The following is a 15,490-nucleotide window of genomic DNA, read 5'->3' on the forward strand; positions in this document are numbered from 1 at the left end:
CATTTGGTGATGTTGCCACAACTTCTGCCAGGCAGGAAGACACAATCCAAGCCCTCCTAACAGATGACCATTCAGCCTCTGCTGAAAGACCTCTATAGAATCATAGGGTTGGAAGAGACCTAGTGGGCCAACATCCAATCCAACCCCATTCTGCCAAGACGCCAGAAATTTGTGTTCCAAACACACTCAACAAATGGCCATCCAGCCTCTGCTTCAAAGCCTCCAAAGAAGGAGCCTCCACCACACTCTGGGGCAGAGAGTTCCACTGCTGAACGGCTCTCACAGTCAGGAAGTTCTTCCTTGTGTTCAGATGGAATCTCCTTTCTTGTAGTTTGAAGCCATTCTTCCATTGTGTCCTAGTCTCCAAGGAAGCAGAAAACAAGCTTTCTCCCTCCTCCTCCCTGTGACTTCATAGAATCATAGAATCCTAGACTTGGAAGAGACCTCCTGGGCCATCCAGTCCAACCCCATTCTGCCAAGAAGCAGGAGTATTGCATTCAAAAGCACCCTCAACAAATGCCCATCCAGCCTCTGCTTAAAAGCCTCCAAAGAAGGAGCCTCCACCACACTTCGGGGCAGAGAGTTCCACCGCTGAATGGCTCTCTCTCACAGTCAGGAAGTTCTTCCTCATGTTCAGGTGGAATCATAGAATCCAAGAGTTGGAAGAGACCTCTTGGGCCATCCAGTCCAACCCCCTGCCAAGAAGCAGGAATATTGCATTCAAATCACCCCTGACAGATGGCCATCCAGCCTCTGCTTAAAAGCCTCCAAAGAAGGAGCCTCCACCACACTCCGGGGCAGAGAGTTCCACTGCTGAACGGCTCTCACAGTCAGGAAGTTCTTCGTCATGTTCAGATGGAATCTCTTCTCTTGTAGTTTGAAGCCATTCCTCCCTTGCGTCCTAGTCTCCAAGGAAGCAGAAAACAAGCTTGCTAACTCCTCCCTGTGGCTTCCTCTCACATATTTATACATGGCTATCATGTCTCCTCTCAGCCTTCTCTTCTTCAGGCTAAACATGCCCAGTTCCCTAAGCCGCTCCTCATAGGGCTTGTTCTCCAGACCCTTGATCATTTTAGTCGCCCTCCTCTGGACACATTCCAGCTTGTCAATATCTCACTAAACTACAAACCCCAGAATTCTGCAGGAGGCAGAAACCGGATTTTAAGTGGATTCATTCTCTAGTGTGATGAAGTCTTCTTCCCTCAGTCTTAACTCTATACTCCAATTGATGCAGCTCTGGATCACTTTGGCCTTTTTAGCTGCTGCATCACACTCGCTCAGACTCCTCGGCCCATTTCCTTGGCCTGTTTCCAAGCTACATCCTACCTCCCTTCCCTCGATCTGGACACTAGGCTCCTCTTGACGCAGCCTAGGTTCACACTGGCCTTTTTAGCTGCTTCACCACACTCCTGGCTCTTGGGTTCTGCTTGTAGTCCATAAGACTCCCCTAGATCCCTTTCCTGAGCTGTGGCCACTCTGGTGACCTTCCTCTGGAGCCCTCCCAGCCAGTATCCGAAGTGAGTGTCTTGCTGGGCCTTGTCTGGAGTGGTCCTGTGCCCCTTCCCATTCCCTCCCTTGGCCACTGCCCCGCTTCCTTCCTCACCTGCGTCTCGGAGAGGTTGAGCTGCCTGGCCAGCTCCGTCCGCTCCCTCCCCACGACGTATTGGCAGCGCTGGAACTCCAGCTCCAGGCGGTAGAGCTGCTCCGCGGTGAAAGAGGTCCGGGTTCTCTTGGGCCGGTCGAGGTCCAGGCCTTTGGGGAGGACGATCTCCCGGATGGTCCCTTTGGCATCTGAAAGACAGAGGCAGAGTCACTCTGGGGCTGACCACAGGGCAGAGAGACCGAGGCCAGGGCCCCGTGGAGTCCCCTGGAGCAGTGGCATCGCTGAGCCAAAGCCATGGCTTCAAGGGGTCTAACTGAGACTGGACAAGGGCAGGAAGGTCTCTGCCATGTCGTCATAGAGGGAGCAAGCTTCCTTCCTGCTGCTCTGGAGACTAGGCCTCAATGGATCCATGGGTTTACATGACACAGAAAGAACTTTACTAGGAAGCATCTAAGAGTTGTTCAACAGAGGAACTCTCTGCCTTGGAGTCTGGTAGAAGCTCCTTCCTTGGAGGAGTTAAAACAGAGGCTGGGTGGTCATCTGTCAGGGATACTTTTATGGTGCTTTTCCTGCATGGAGGAAGAGGGTTGGACTGGATCATCCCTGGGGTCTCTCCCACCTCTATGATTCTAGGATTGCACAAAGTCGGTCAGAAGGAGTCCATTCCCAAATCAGTCTCTGAGCCAAAGTCTAGGATTCTGTGGAAATGCGCCTGGCATCCTCCTGATTTGACTCCTGTGCAGAGATGCTGGAGAAGAGGGTTCCAGCACCCTTTCCTCGGCCATGGAAACACATTGGGCACAAGTCCCACTCATAGAATCATAGAATCCTAGAGTTGGAAGAGACCTCCTGGGCCATCCTCCAGTCCAACCCCATTCTGCCAAGAGGCAGGAAAATCACATTCAAAGCACCCTTGACAGATGGCCATCCAGCCTCTGTTTCAAAGCTTCCAAAGAAGGAGCCTCCACCACACTCCCTCTGGGGCAGAGAGTTCCACTGCTGAACAGCTCTCACAGTCAGGAAGTTCTTCCTCATGTTCAGATGGAATCTCCTTTCTTGTAGTTTGAAGCCATTGTTCCACTGCGTCCTAGTCTCCAAGGAAGCAGAAAACAAGCTTGCTCCCTCCTCCTCCCTGTGGCTTCCTCTCACATATTTATCCACGGCCCTCATCATGTCTCCTCTCAGCCTTCTCTTCTGATGGCTAAACATGCCCAGCTCTTTAAGCCGCTCCTCATAGGGCTTGTTCTCCAGACCCTTGATCATTTTGGTCACCCTCCTCTGGATACATTCCAGCTTAGAGTCAACCTCTCCCTTCAATTTTGGTGCCCAGAATTGGACATAGTGTGATTCCAGGTGTGGTCTGACCAAGGTGGAATAGAGGATGGGGAGCAGGACTTCCCTGGATCTAGGCTCCTATGGATGCAGGCCAAAATCCCATTGGCTTTTTTAGCTGCAGCATCACATTCCTGACTCATGTTTAATTTGTTGTCCACAAGGACTCCAAGATCTTTTCCACACATACTGCTTTTTCACACGACCTTGGGCACAAGTCCCACTCTCTCAGCCTCAGAGGAAGGCAATGGAGGCAAGCCTCCTCAGGACAAATGGACCACAGAACCAACCACCCAGCCTGTGGTAAAGACACCCTCAATAGGAAGCGACTTGGAGGCGCACAAGAACACAAGAGTAACAATGGGGGTAAAGCCCAAAGATTCAAGAGATGTGTTCTTGGGGTGGAACGAGTGCCACTTGGCACCACTTCTATAGCCATGGCTCCATGCTATGTGACTCTGGGAGCTGCAGCTTGGCAAGGCACCTGCACTCTTTGCCAGAGGAAGCTGAGAGGACCTTGTAAAACTAGAAATCCCAGGACTTTGAGCCACGGCAGTTAAAGTGGGACGAAGGACAGTGTAGATGCACCCTCGGGAGACAAAAGGACGCCTAGTGGCAGAAGGACACACTGCAGAACAGCTGGGAAGAGGGAGATAATGGCAGGGATTAATTAGCTACCTGGAGCAATTAATCACTGGGGAATCTGGGGTGGTTCATGAAAGGCTTGTAAGCAGAGGCTGGATGGCCATCTGTTGGGGTGCTTTGAGTGTGCTTTCCTGTGAGGCAAAAGAGGGTTGGACTGGATGGCCTTTGGGTTCCCCTTCCAACTCTTTATCTTGGCTCCTGTGCAAATGTACCTGGCGTCCTGTTGGTATGTTATGCCCACATCAGAACGCCATGTGGCATAGTGATACAAGCATTAGACGAGGACTAAAAACACAACATTTATTCAAAACCATATAAAAGTAAGTAGCATATACAATAAAACCCCGGTATCCACAGAACCGTTACAGTTACAGAACCTTAACCTCCATGCCGTCATGACCTTGAAGGTGTCTGCGGACAATGCCGGCTCTTCAGCTTAGAAATGGAGATGAGCACCAGAGTCCCAGAGTCGGACACGACTGGATCTAATGTCAAAGGGAAACCTTTGCGTTTTTATCCACAGAACCAGTATCCACAGTTTCATTCAACCATGTACAACAAAGAAGTCTTCTCTAAGTAAGTCCCTTTGGCACAACTCTATGTTATTCTTGAGTCTGAAGCCCTTCAACAACAACAACAACAACAATAACAGCAACATACTTCCCTTTCTCTCATGCCGAGACCCAAAACAGTTCATGACTATTTCAGTTGCATTCCTGTTATCAATGATTTTGCACGCGCACATTCGCACACACACAGAGTCTGAGCATGCAGTCCACATGGATATTGGGATCAAAATTCTGTACCTGCCATTAAAATCTACTTCTACTATGAAGGGTTGTATCCTCTCCCCCAACCTATTTAACTTGTGTGCAGAACACATCATGCGAGGATGTGCGGGGATTGAGGAATGCAAAGCTGGGGTGGAAATGGCTGGAAGAAACATTAACAACTTCAGATATGCAGATGACACCACTCTGATGGCCGAAAGCGAGGAGGAGCTGAGGAGCCTTCTAACCAAGGTGGAAGAAGAAAGCGCAAAAGCCGGGTTGCAGCTAAACGTCAAAAAAACCAAGATTATGGCAACAAGAATGATTGACAACTGGGAAATAGAGGGAGAAACCGTGGAGGCCGTGACAGGGTTTGTGTTTCTAGGTGCAAAGATTACTGCAGATGCAGACTGAGGCCAGGACATCAGGAGACGCTTCCTTCTTGGGAGGAGAGCAATGTCCAGTCTCGACCAAATAGTCAAGAGTAGAGACATCAGACTGGCAACCAAGATCCATTGCCTAGTCCAAGCCATGGTCTTCCCTGTAGTCACCTACGGAGGTGAGAGCTGGACCTTAGGGAAGGCTGAGCGAAGGAAGAGAGGCGCTTTTGAGCTGTGGTGTTGAAGGAAAGTTCTGAGAGTGCCTTGGACTGCAAGAAGATCCAACCAGTCCGTCCTCCAGGATATAAAGCCCGACTAAAGCTCACTGGAGGGAAGGAGACCAGAGACAAAGCGGAAGTCCTTTGGCCACATCATGAGGAGACAAGAAAGCCTAGAGAAGGGAACGATGCTGGGGAAAGTGGAAGGCAAAAGGAAGAGGGGCCGACCAAGGGCAAGATGGGTGGATGGTATCTTGAAGGGACTGGATTGACCTTGAAGGAGCTGGGGGTGGCCATGGCCAACAGGGAGGTCTGGCGTGGACTGGTCCATAAGGTCACAAAGAGTCAGAAACGACTGAACAAATGAAGAACAACAACAGCGATGGAGCCTTGGGAATTTTAATGCGCCATGGCAGTTAAAGTGGTGCAAACTGCACCAATTCCACAGTGTAGATGTGCCTTAAGACTCTGGGGGAACCAGGATTCAATCCTTGCTCAGCCATGGAAATGGACTGGAGGAGTCACACTGTCTCAGCCTCACAGGAAGGCAATGGCAGGGCCACTTCTAAACCAATCCAGACAGGAAAACTCTGTTGCAAGTTCACCTTAGAGTTGTTGTACAGCAGAAATCGATTGAAGCCACACAACAACAACAACAACAACAACAACATATTGTCGAAGGCTTTCATGGCCGGAATCACTGGATTGTTGTAGGTTTTTCGGGCTATATGGCCATGTTGTAGAGGCATTCTCTCCTGACGTTTCGCCTGCATCTATGGCAAGCATCCTCAGAGGTAGTGAGGTCTGTTGGAACTAGGAAAATTGGTTTATATATCTGTGGAAAGACCAGGGTGGGACAAAGAACTCTTGTCTGCTGGAGCTAGGTGTGAATGTTTCAACTGACCACCTTGATTAGCATTTGATGGCCTGGAAGTTCCTGGGGGAATCTTTTGTTGAGAGGTGATTAGATGTCCCTGCCTGCTTCCTCTCTGTTGTTGTGCTGTTGCAATTTTAGAGTTTTTTAATACTGGTAGCCAGATTTTGTTCATTTTCATGATTTCCTTCTTTCTGTTGAAATTGTCCACATGCTTATGGATTTCAATGGATTCTCTGTGTAGCCTGACATGGTGGTTGTGAGAGTGGTCCAGCAACAACAACAGAGAGGAAGCAGGCAGGGACATCCAATCACCTCTCAACAAAAGATTGCCCCAGGCACAGTCAGCCCAGTGTATGCTAATCAAGGTGGTCAGTTGAAACATTCACACCTAGCTCCAGCAGACAAGAGTTCTTTGTCCCACCCTGGTCTTTCCACAGATATATAAACCCTTTTTTGTAGTTCCCACAGACCTCACTACCTCTGAGGATGCTTGCCATAGATGCAGGTGAAACGTCAGGAGAGAATGCCTCTAGAACATGGCCAGGCAGGCCGGAAAAAAAACCCTACAAAAACCCAACAACAACAACAACAACAAAAACAACAAGGCAGATGGAAAAGACACCATTCCCTTGTCTGCTCTCATGGGGGAATGAAGAGAGAAATGACAAAAATTAATGTAAATAGATACAGTAGGTTCTCTCCTTTCACTTGGGCTACTAGTCCAGGCATGTGCAAACTTTGGCCATCCTTCTAGGTGTTTTGGACTTCAACTCCCACCGTTCCTGGCCTCAGGCGCCTTCCTTTGCCCCCTCGGCCGCTTAAGGAAGGCACCTGAGGCCAGGAATGGTGGGAGTTGATGTCCAAAACAACTGGAAGGAGGGCCCAAGTTTGCGCATGGACATAGGACCATTGCTAAAATGGAAAAGGTTTATTAAAAATCTACTGTTTTGCTGAGAGACCAGCTCTATAGGAATATCCATGTCCTTCCAGAAGAACATCTGGTGGAAGATGACCACACAGTTTCCCTGGAGGACTTTGAGATTCCTCCAGGGAATGTGTAAATCTAATTTGCAAAAGTTAAGCCCACAAATGTGGAGAGACAACCATCAATTGAATGGCAGCAGAGAATCCTAGAGTTGGGAGAGACCTCATGGGCCATCCAGTCCAACCCATTCTGCCAAGAAGCAGGAATATTGCATTCAAATCACCCCTGACAGATGGCCATCCAGCCTCTGCTTAAAAGCTTCCAAAGAAGGAGCCTCCACCACACTCCCTCCGGGGCAGAGAGTTCCACTGCTGAACGGCTCTCACAGTCAGGAAGTTCTTCCTCATGTTCAGGTGGAATCTCCTCTCTTGTAGTTTGAAGCTATTGTTCCCTTGCGTCGTAGTCTCCAAGGAAGCACTAAGGAATCATAGAATCATAGAATCCTAGAGTGGGAAGAGACCTCCTGGGCCATCCTCCAGTCCAACCCCATTCTGCCAAGAAGCAGGAATGTTGCATGCAAAGCACCCCTGACAGATGGCCATCCAGCCTCTGCTTAAAAGCTTCCAAAGAAGGAGCCTCCACCACACTCCCTCCGGGGCAGAGAGTTCCACTGCTAAACGGCTCTCACAGTCAGGAAGTTCTTCCTCATGTTCAGATGGAATCTCCTCTCTTGTAGTTTGAAGCCATTGTTCCATTGTGTCCTAGTCTCCAGGGAAGCAGAAAGGAAGCTTGCTCCCTCCTCCCTGTGGCTTCCTCTGTTTAAAAGCTTCCAAAGAAGGAGCTTCCACCACACTCCCTCTGGGGCAGAGAGTTCCACTGCTGAACGGCTCTCGCAATCAGGAAGTTCTTCCTCATGTTCAGGTGGAATCCCCTCTCTTGTAGTTTGAAGCCATTGCTCCATTGCGTCCTAGTCTCCAAGGAAGCAGAAAACAAGCTTGCTCCCTCCTCCTCCCTGTGGCTTCCTCTCACATATTTATACATGGCTCTCATCATATCTCCTCTCAGCCTTCTCTTCTTCAGGCTAAACATGCCCAGCTCCTTAAGCCACTCCTCATAGGGCTTGTTCTCCAGACCCTTGATCCTTTGAGTCGCCCTCCTCTGGACACATTCCAGCTTGGTAAGATCTCTCTTGAATTGTGGTGCCCAGAATTGGACACAATTTGCAAGGCCATCAACCTTCTCCGCCAAAGAGGGCTGGTGGCTCACCAGACTACAACTCCTAGGATTCCATGGGAATTAAAAGTGTTATGAAACTGCATTAATTCTACCCTGTGGATGCAGAGTCCTTCTGCGTTCTGACACCTGTGCCAATCACCTTGTTCCTGCAGTTGTATTTCTTTGGCTCTTTTGCGAAGGTTGCGCAGGGCACGTCCCACACAGAAAGGTTAGCAACCGCATCATCAGCATGGATTTGGGATTTCCTTCTCAGGATTACCTAAAGCCATTATTCAAATGTCAACATAACTGCGCAAAGATCCCAAGAATGGCTTTCTTTTTTCTTTGTAGCTTTGCAATCTGGACTTTAAGTGACTTGTTTGGGGTATTATTGTGTTATTCATTGAAATCCAATCCATCCCACTCTTCTGCATCATTTAGAGGTCTCTCAAGCGTAAGTCCCGTTCGGAAAGTTGGCGTTATATTCGCACATTTATTCACTGGCTCTTTCTTTTGGAGAATTATGATCTTTGGAAGGGCACGACCTTGTTAGACATCGTAACCATGCCATGAACTTTTGGGAAATGGAAATCTCCGTGACCTTTTGGGAAATGGCATTTGCCACAAAGACCTCACAACCTCTGAGGGTGCCTGTCATAGATGCAGGAGAAACGTCAGGAGAGAATGCTTCTAGAACATGGCCATACAACCCAAGAAACCTACAACAACCCAGTGATACTGGCCACGAAAGCCTTCGACAAGACATATTCACCACCATTTTGGGAAAATTAAGAATCTGTCTGAGAAGAGTGAAAAACTCATATGAGTCAACCTTCTCCTTAGTGGTAAATATCCACTAGCATTCATGCAAGGCTATTAGGTTTCTCAGCTGTTAGACTGATATGCCTAGGTATATCTCTTTGAGCTGTTAAGGACAAAGATATGCCAATGCACAAAACATACACACAGAGCGGAGTTTCAAAAGTGTTCTTTCAGTTGCACAAAAAACATCTACTCTCCCTGGAAGCATCTTGGTTTAAATTATGATCTCAAGAGACCAAAAACAAGCAGATTTATTCAAAAGTAACATAGTTGGTTTACTCACAAACTTCATGCATTCAGCACATGAGTACATCACTTATCAGTCCAGTTTCAGATAAGATTTGAAGGATTGTTGTAGGTTTTTTTCAGGCTATATGGCCATGTTCTAGACTGGAGGCATTCTCTCCTGACGTTTCGTCTGCATCTATGGCAAGCATCCTCAGAAGTAGTGACCTCTGAGGATGCTTGCCATAGATACAGGCGAAACGTCAGGAGAGAATGCCTCTAGAACATGGCCATATAGCCCAAAAAAACCTACAACAACCCAGTGATTCTGGCCATGAAAGATTTGAAGGAGTTTCTCTGTGCAGGTAACACAGGGCATCTTTCTTGTAATCAACAGTCCAAAGTGCAAAGCCTAAGGGAGTCTCTTAAAGCATTGTTTTTCTCTACTGACTTCTAACTGTACTGTCTCTAAAATGGAGTCTGAGTCCTGAACAGTCCCAGATCTGGTCACATGGTCTAGCATCCCTCCCACAACATAGAGTTAAGGAAAACCGCAAACCAATACACACACATATATACCATACAGTAACCAATCTGAATTCTATACATAACAAATAACCAGTGGACGCTTAAGGAAGTTCCTTCCCTCTGCTGCTCCCTTCCGGGAGAAGCCTTTCCTCTGTTTGGGGGAGGAAACATTGGCTGGACACAGGCATGTGGGGGGGGAGGCTTGAGGGGCTTCAGCACACCCCCCCCCCTTGAAATTCTCATGGTGGTCCACGCAAAGGCCTTACTGGTACATTATTTAAACTATTATGTTTATTCATCTCATGATCTGATCACCATGCTCAATATATCCCATATGCATGGAGGGGGTATTGGGGTAAGACTCAGACTCAGCCCCCCCCCCCCACCCCGAATCAAAATCCTGGCTACGGGCCTGCCTCCTGACAGATGACCATCCAGCCTCTACTTAAAAACATATATCTGTCTGTCTGTCTGTCTGTCTATCTATCTATCTATCTATCTATTAGCTTCCCAGAAAGACAGATAGACAGAATCATAGTTGGAAGAGATACCAATGGTCATCCAGTCTGACCCCATTCTTCCAGGCTTGAAGGTACAATCAAAACGCTCCTGACAGATGACCATCCAGGCTCTACTTAGAGACATCTATCTATCTGTCTGTCTGTCTGTCTATCTATCTATTGGCTTCCCAGGAAGATAGACAATCCCATTCTTCCAGGATTGAAGACACAATCAAAACCCTCCTGAGAGGCATGTAACTGGGGGGGGGGGGGGGGGGGCTTGGGGGGCTTCGAGAAAGCCTTCCTGGTGCATTATTTAAACGGTTATGTTTATTCCTATCATGATCTGATCACCATGCTCAATATATCCCATTTGCATGATGGGGGTATTATGGGGGTAATGATGCAAAAGGTTTGCTAGGGTAGACCCCCCCCCCCACATCAAACTCAGCCCTCCCCCCCCCCCCGAATCAAAATCCTGGCTATGGGCCTGGCTGGACAGAGTTGCCCCTTTGCAAGGAAAGCGGGGAGAAAGGGGGCCGAGCTCAGACTCCTCTTTCTTTGGGGGGGGGGGAGGGGGGCAACGGGAGAAAGGGGGGTCCCGAAAAGGGGGGCATAGGGAGGGAGGGAGCAGCTTGAAAGCGGGTCAGGTTTGAGTGGACGGCTGCCATTGAGTGAGGGGCGACCTGGAGGCACGCGTGGAATATAAATACTGTAAATAAAGCCATGTTCTAGAGGCATTCTCTCCTGACGTTTCGCCTGCATCTATGGCAAGCATCTTCAGAGGTAGTGAGGTCTGAGGATGCTTGCCATAGATGCAGGCGAAACGTCAGGAGAGAATGCCTCTAGAACATGGCTCTATAGCCCGAAAAAACCCACAAGAACCTAGTGATTCCAGCCATGAAAGCCTTCGACAATACACTGTAAATAAAGTTGGTATGAATAAACATAAACATAATAATAATAATTATTATTATTATTATTATTATAATAATGGAAATGTGATGGGTGTCCTTGGGGAAGTCACACTCTCTCCGCCTCCGAACAGATCTTGCCAAGGAAGCCCAGACACAGCAGGACCCCCTTCGGGTCCCCCACACATAAACAAAACAAGACCCCGCAAGCACGCATGCGCAGAACGCGGAAGGGGGCTTTGGCTCACCAAACATCGCCCTTCCCTGTCCTTTCTCTGAACCGCTTAGTCCGGATTGTGTGTCTACGCTGCAGATTGAATGCGCGTTGATTTTCCTTTTCCTGCCTGCTGAAGGCGATGGGATGATGCTGAGAGCTGGAGTTTGGTGGGGCAGAACTACAACTCCCAGCCAAGGCAGGGAAGGCGCTGCCAAGCCGCATTCAGCCTCCAGTGCAGACGGAGCCCGAGATTCTGGTGGAGACTCAAAGAAGGAGGGACCCCCACCCAAGAGTTGAGCCATGCTCTTCCCAGGGTGGGGGGCTTGGGGGTCTTTGGAGAGCCTTGGGAGCAAGTGGCCCCGGGCCCCTGCCTTGGGGAGAGTCAAACAAAAGGGAACGAATGGGAAGGAAAGCCCGAAACAAGGACGCCTTCGCACTCGACCGGGGTCTCTCTTACACACATGTATCACACACACACACACACATATATAACACATAGCATGGTGGCAACTGTTATGTTCTGTTTTGCGTGATCTGTGTGAGAGAAAGAGTCCTTGGGAGGGTGACACCCTATGGTTTCCATTTAATAGATCTATATTCCCAAGAGATATCTATTCCAAAGGCGCCGATATATATATATATATACTCAAGATCACACACACACATACACACACATATATATCCATCCTCAAGACACACACACACATATATATCCATCCTCAAGATCACACACACACATATATATCCATCCTCAAGATCACACACACACACACATATATATCCATCCTCAAGATCACACACACACACATATATATCCATCCTCAAGATCACACACACACATATATATGCATCCTCAAGATCACACACACACATATATATCCATCCTCAAGATCACACACACACACATATATATCCATCCTCAAGATCACACACACACACACATATATCCATCCTCAAGATCACACACACACACATATATATCCATCCTCAAGATCACACACACACATATATATCCATCCTCAAGACACACACACACACACACATATATATCCATCCTCAAGATCACACACACACATACACACACACGTGTGTGTGTGATCTTGAGGATGGATATATATGTGTGTGTGTGATCTTGATATATATATATATATATATATATATATATATATATATATCCATCCTCAAGATCTATTTATCTTGGGGATAATGTGTGTGTGTTTGTTTAGTATTTCTCTGCCTACCTATCTCTCTCTATTATGCTCTGTTTTTTCAATATCCCTGAGACATCGACCTGCCCAAGATATATATATTCCCGAACAATATATCTGAATATATCTATCTCCTCAAAATCTATCTATCAGTCTGTGGAATAATATATATGTATGTGAAGGAGATATATATATATATAGAGAGAGAGAGAGAGAGAGACATTACCTATATTATCCCATAGATAGACAGACAGACGAATAGACCAACCTCGAGGATATAAATACATAAATATATATTATATCCTTGGGAAGATCTTGGGAAGATTCCGGCCATGAAAGCCTTCGACAATACATTGTTTTTCTACTGTACTGTTTCTAAAATGGAGTCTGAGTCCTGAACAGTCCCAGTCTTGGGCCTATATAATGTCTTCGGGATATTAACAAAGGAAATAATATGTATAGATTAATAAGCAACATTGGACAGAAACGCGTACACACACATATATATTACCATCTCGAAGATGGACGATAGACAGAGGAATAGACTAACCTCCAGGATATAAATATAGATTATATCCTTGGGAATATATATTGCTTGGGCATATATAATGTCTTCGGGATAGTAAAAAAGTAAATAATACGAATAGATAGATCAGCAGCATTGAACAGAAACGTGCACACACACATATATTATCGAAGTAAGATAGAAAGATATTGGAGGTATCAATATATATATGTGTGTGTGTGTATGTATATATGTATATATATGTATATATGTATATACTAGGGCTGGGTGGTTTCGTTTCGTTAATTCGTAATTCGTTAAAAATTCGTTATTTTTTTTGTTAACGAAGCGATAACGAACCATTCTGGAGCAACTTAAAAACGAAACGAATTTTTCAATTCGTTTCGTAAATGCTTCGTATTTCGTTATGTATTCGTTTCGTTATTGGTTTGAGGTCGTTTCGTTATTACTTCCGCATGCCTGGGGCAAGTTTTATAGTTGTTTTTTGTTTAATTAGTGGGAAAAAATTATAATATCACACCAACAGTCAAGAACAGAGGGAGAGGGAAGCTTCAGAAGTTTTTTTAGCGTATTGCGCGGTCGCGGCCGCCATTAACGAATCGATTCGTTATTGTTTCGTTATTGTTTTGAAATTTTTTTACCATTTACGAAATTTCGTAAATATCAAACTTTTTTAAAGGAAAATTTCGGAATTCTTTTAAATATCGAAACGCAAAAAACCCCAAAAAACGAATCAATTTTAGAAACAAATTTTTCCGTTGTTACCCAGGCCTAGTATATACACACGCCCAATATGGTAGTACCTTGGCTCCTTTATGTATGTCATGGGGAAATTAAAAAAGAAAATAATAGGAAGATAGATGGACAGAGAGAGGATAGTAATTTTGAACAGAAACACACACAGAAATAGAGAGATATTTAGATTGTAAGAACAACCTTCTGGGAGGCTGGCCATTCTACCTTGACCCCGCAGCCTGCCATACACTATCTCAAATTATTTTACTTACATTATGCATTTTGGTATTGTTGGTTTTTATTGGTCTTATGCTTAGGTAAAGGTTGTCCCCTGACATGAAGTCCAGTCATAGAATCACAGAATCCTAGATGACCCGGAGGGCCATCATCCAGTCCAACCCCATTCTGCCAAGAAGCAGGAACATTGCATTCAAATCACCCCTGACAGATGGCCATCCAGCCTCTGCTTCAAAGCTTCCAAAGAAGGAGCCTCCACCACACTCCCTCCGGGGCAGAGAGTTCCACTGCTGAACAGCTCTCACAGTCAGAATATATCCATCCTCATCACCCTCATGAGTCTGGGGTGTGGTGCTCATCTCCATTTCTAAGCCGAAGAACCGGCGTTGTCCGTAGACGCCTCCAAGGTCATGTGGCCGGCATGACTGCATGGAGTGCCGTTACCTTCCCGCCGGTGCGGTACCTACTGATCTACTCACATTTTTATTTATATAGATGTGTGTGTGTCCCCGAGATGTCTCTACCTGCCTTGAGAATGTATATCTAAATCTACATAATAATAATATAATAATCCTTGATTGATAGGGCGCCCCTTCTCTCATGTTTTCAAACTGCTAGGTTGGCAGAAGCTAGGACTGACAGCGGAAGCTCACGCCGCTCCCCAGAATCGAGCCTGCGACCTTTCGGTCAACAAGCTCAACAGCTCAGTGCTTTAACCCACTGCGCCACTGGGGGCTCCTTATGCTTATTTAATCATTCATTTTACTTTCTTGTTTAGTGATGGATGAGTTGATGATGATGGTCACCTTGTCCTGTTTTTAGTGCCCCCTGAGCCCCCCCCCCCCGGGAGACAGAGAGGGGGGGCGCCCTATCAATCAAAGACCCCCTGAGCCCCCCCCCCCGGGAGACAGAGAGGGGGGGCGCCCTATCAATCAAAGACCCCCTGAGGCGCCCCCCCCGGGAGACAGAGAGGGGGGGGCGCCCTATCAATCAAAGACCCCCTGAGGCGCCCCCCCCCGGGAGACAGAGAGGGGGGGCGCCCTATCAATCAAAGACCCCCTGAGCCCCCCCCCCCCGGGAGACAGAGAGGGGGGGCGCCCTATCAATCAAAGACCCCCTGAGGCGCCCCCCCCGGGAGACAGAGAGGGGGGGCGCCCTATCAATCAAAGACCCCCTGAGCCCCCCCCCCCGGGAGACAGAGAGGGGGGGCGCCCTATCAATCAAAGACCCCCTGAGGCGCCCCCCCCGGGAGACAGAGAGGGGGGGGCGCCCTATCAATCAAAGACCCCCTGAGGCGCCCCCCCCCGGGAGACAGAGAGGGGGGGCGCCCTATCAATCAAAGACCCCCTGAGCCCCCCCCCCCCGGGAGACAGAGAGGGGGGGCGCCCTATCAATCAAAGACCCCCTGAGGCGCCCCCCCCGGGAGACAGAGAGGGGGGGCGCCCTATCAATCAAAGACCCCCTGAGGCGCCCCCCCCGGGAGACAGAGAGGGGGGGCGCCCTATCAATCAAAGACCCCCTGAGCCCCCCCCCCCGGGAGACAGAGAGGGGGGGGGCGCCCTATCAATCAAAGATATTATTATTATTATGTAGATTTAGATATACATTCTCAA

At 47.8% G+C, this 15,490-nt stretch overlaps 1 protein-coding gene across 1 annotated transcript in view; it reads right to left on the reverse strand.

Annotated features, from left to right (window-relative positions):
• Positions 1-15,490, reverse strand: part of VAX2 (ventral anterior homeobox 2) — an 89,207-nt gene that overhangs the window by 24,247 nt on the left and 49,470 nt on the right. The window contains exon 4 of the mRNA XM_067468369.1: positions 1,604-1,791. Within this exon, the coding sequence (XP_067324470.1) occupies positions 1,604-1,791 (188 nt within the window). The remainder of the gene's footprint in view (positions 1-1,603; positions 1,792-15,490) is intronic.

The sequence above is a fragment of the Anolis sagrei genome, chromosome 5 (genome assembly GCF_037176765.1).
Source record: "Anolis sagrei isolate rAnoSag1 chromosome 5, rAnoSag1.mat, whole genome shotgun sequence".
Classification (NCBI taxonomy): domain Eukaryota; kingdom Metazoa; phylum Chordata; class Lepidosauria; order Squamata; family Dactyloidae; genus Anolis; species Anolis sagrei.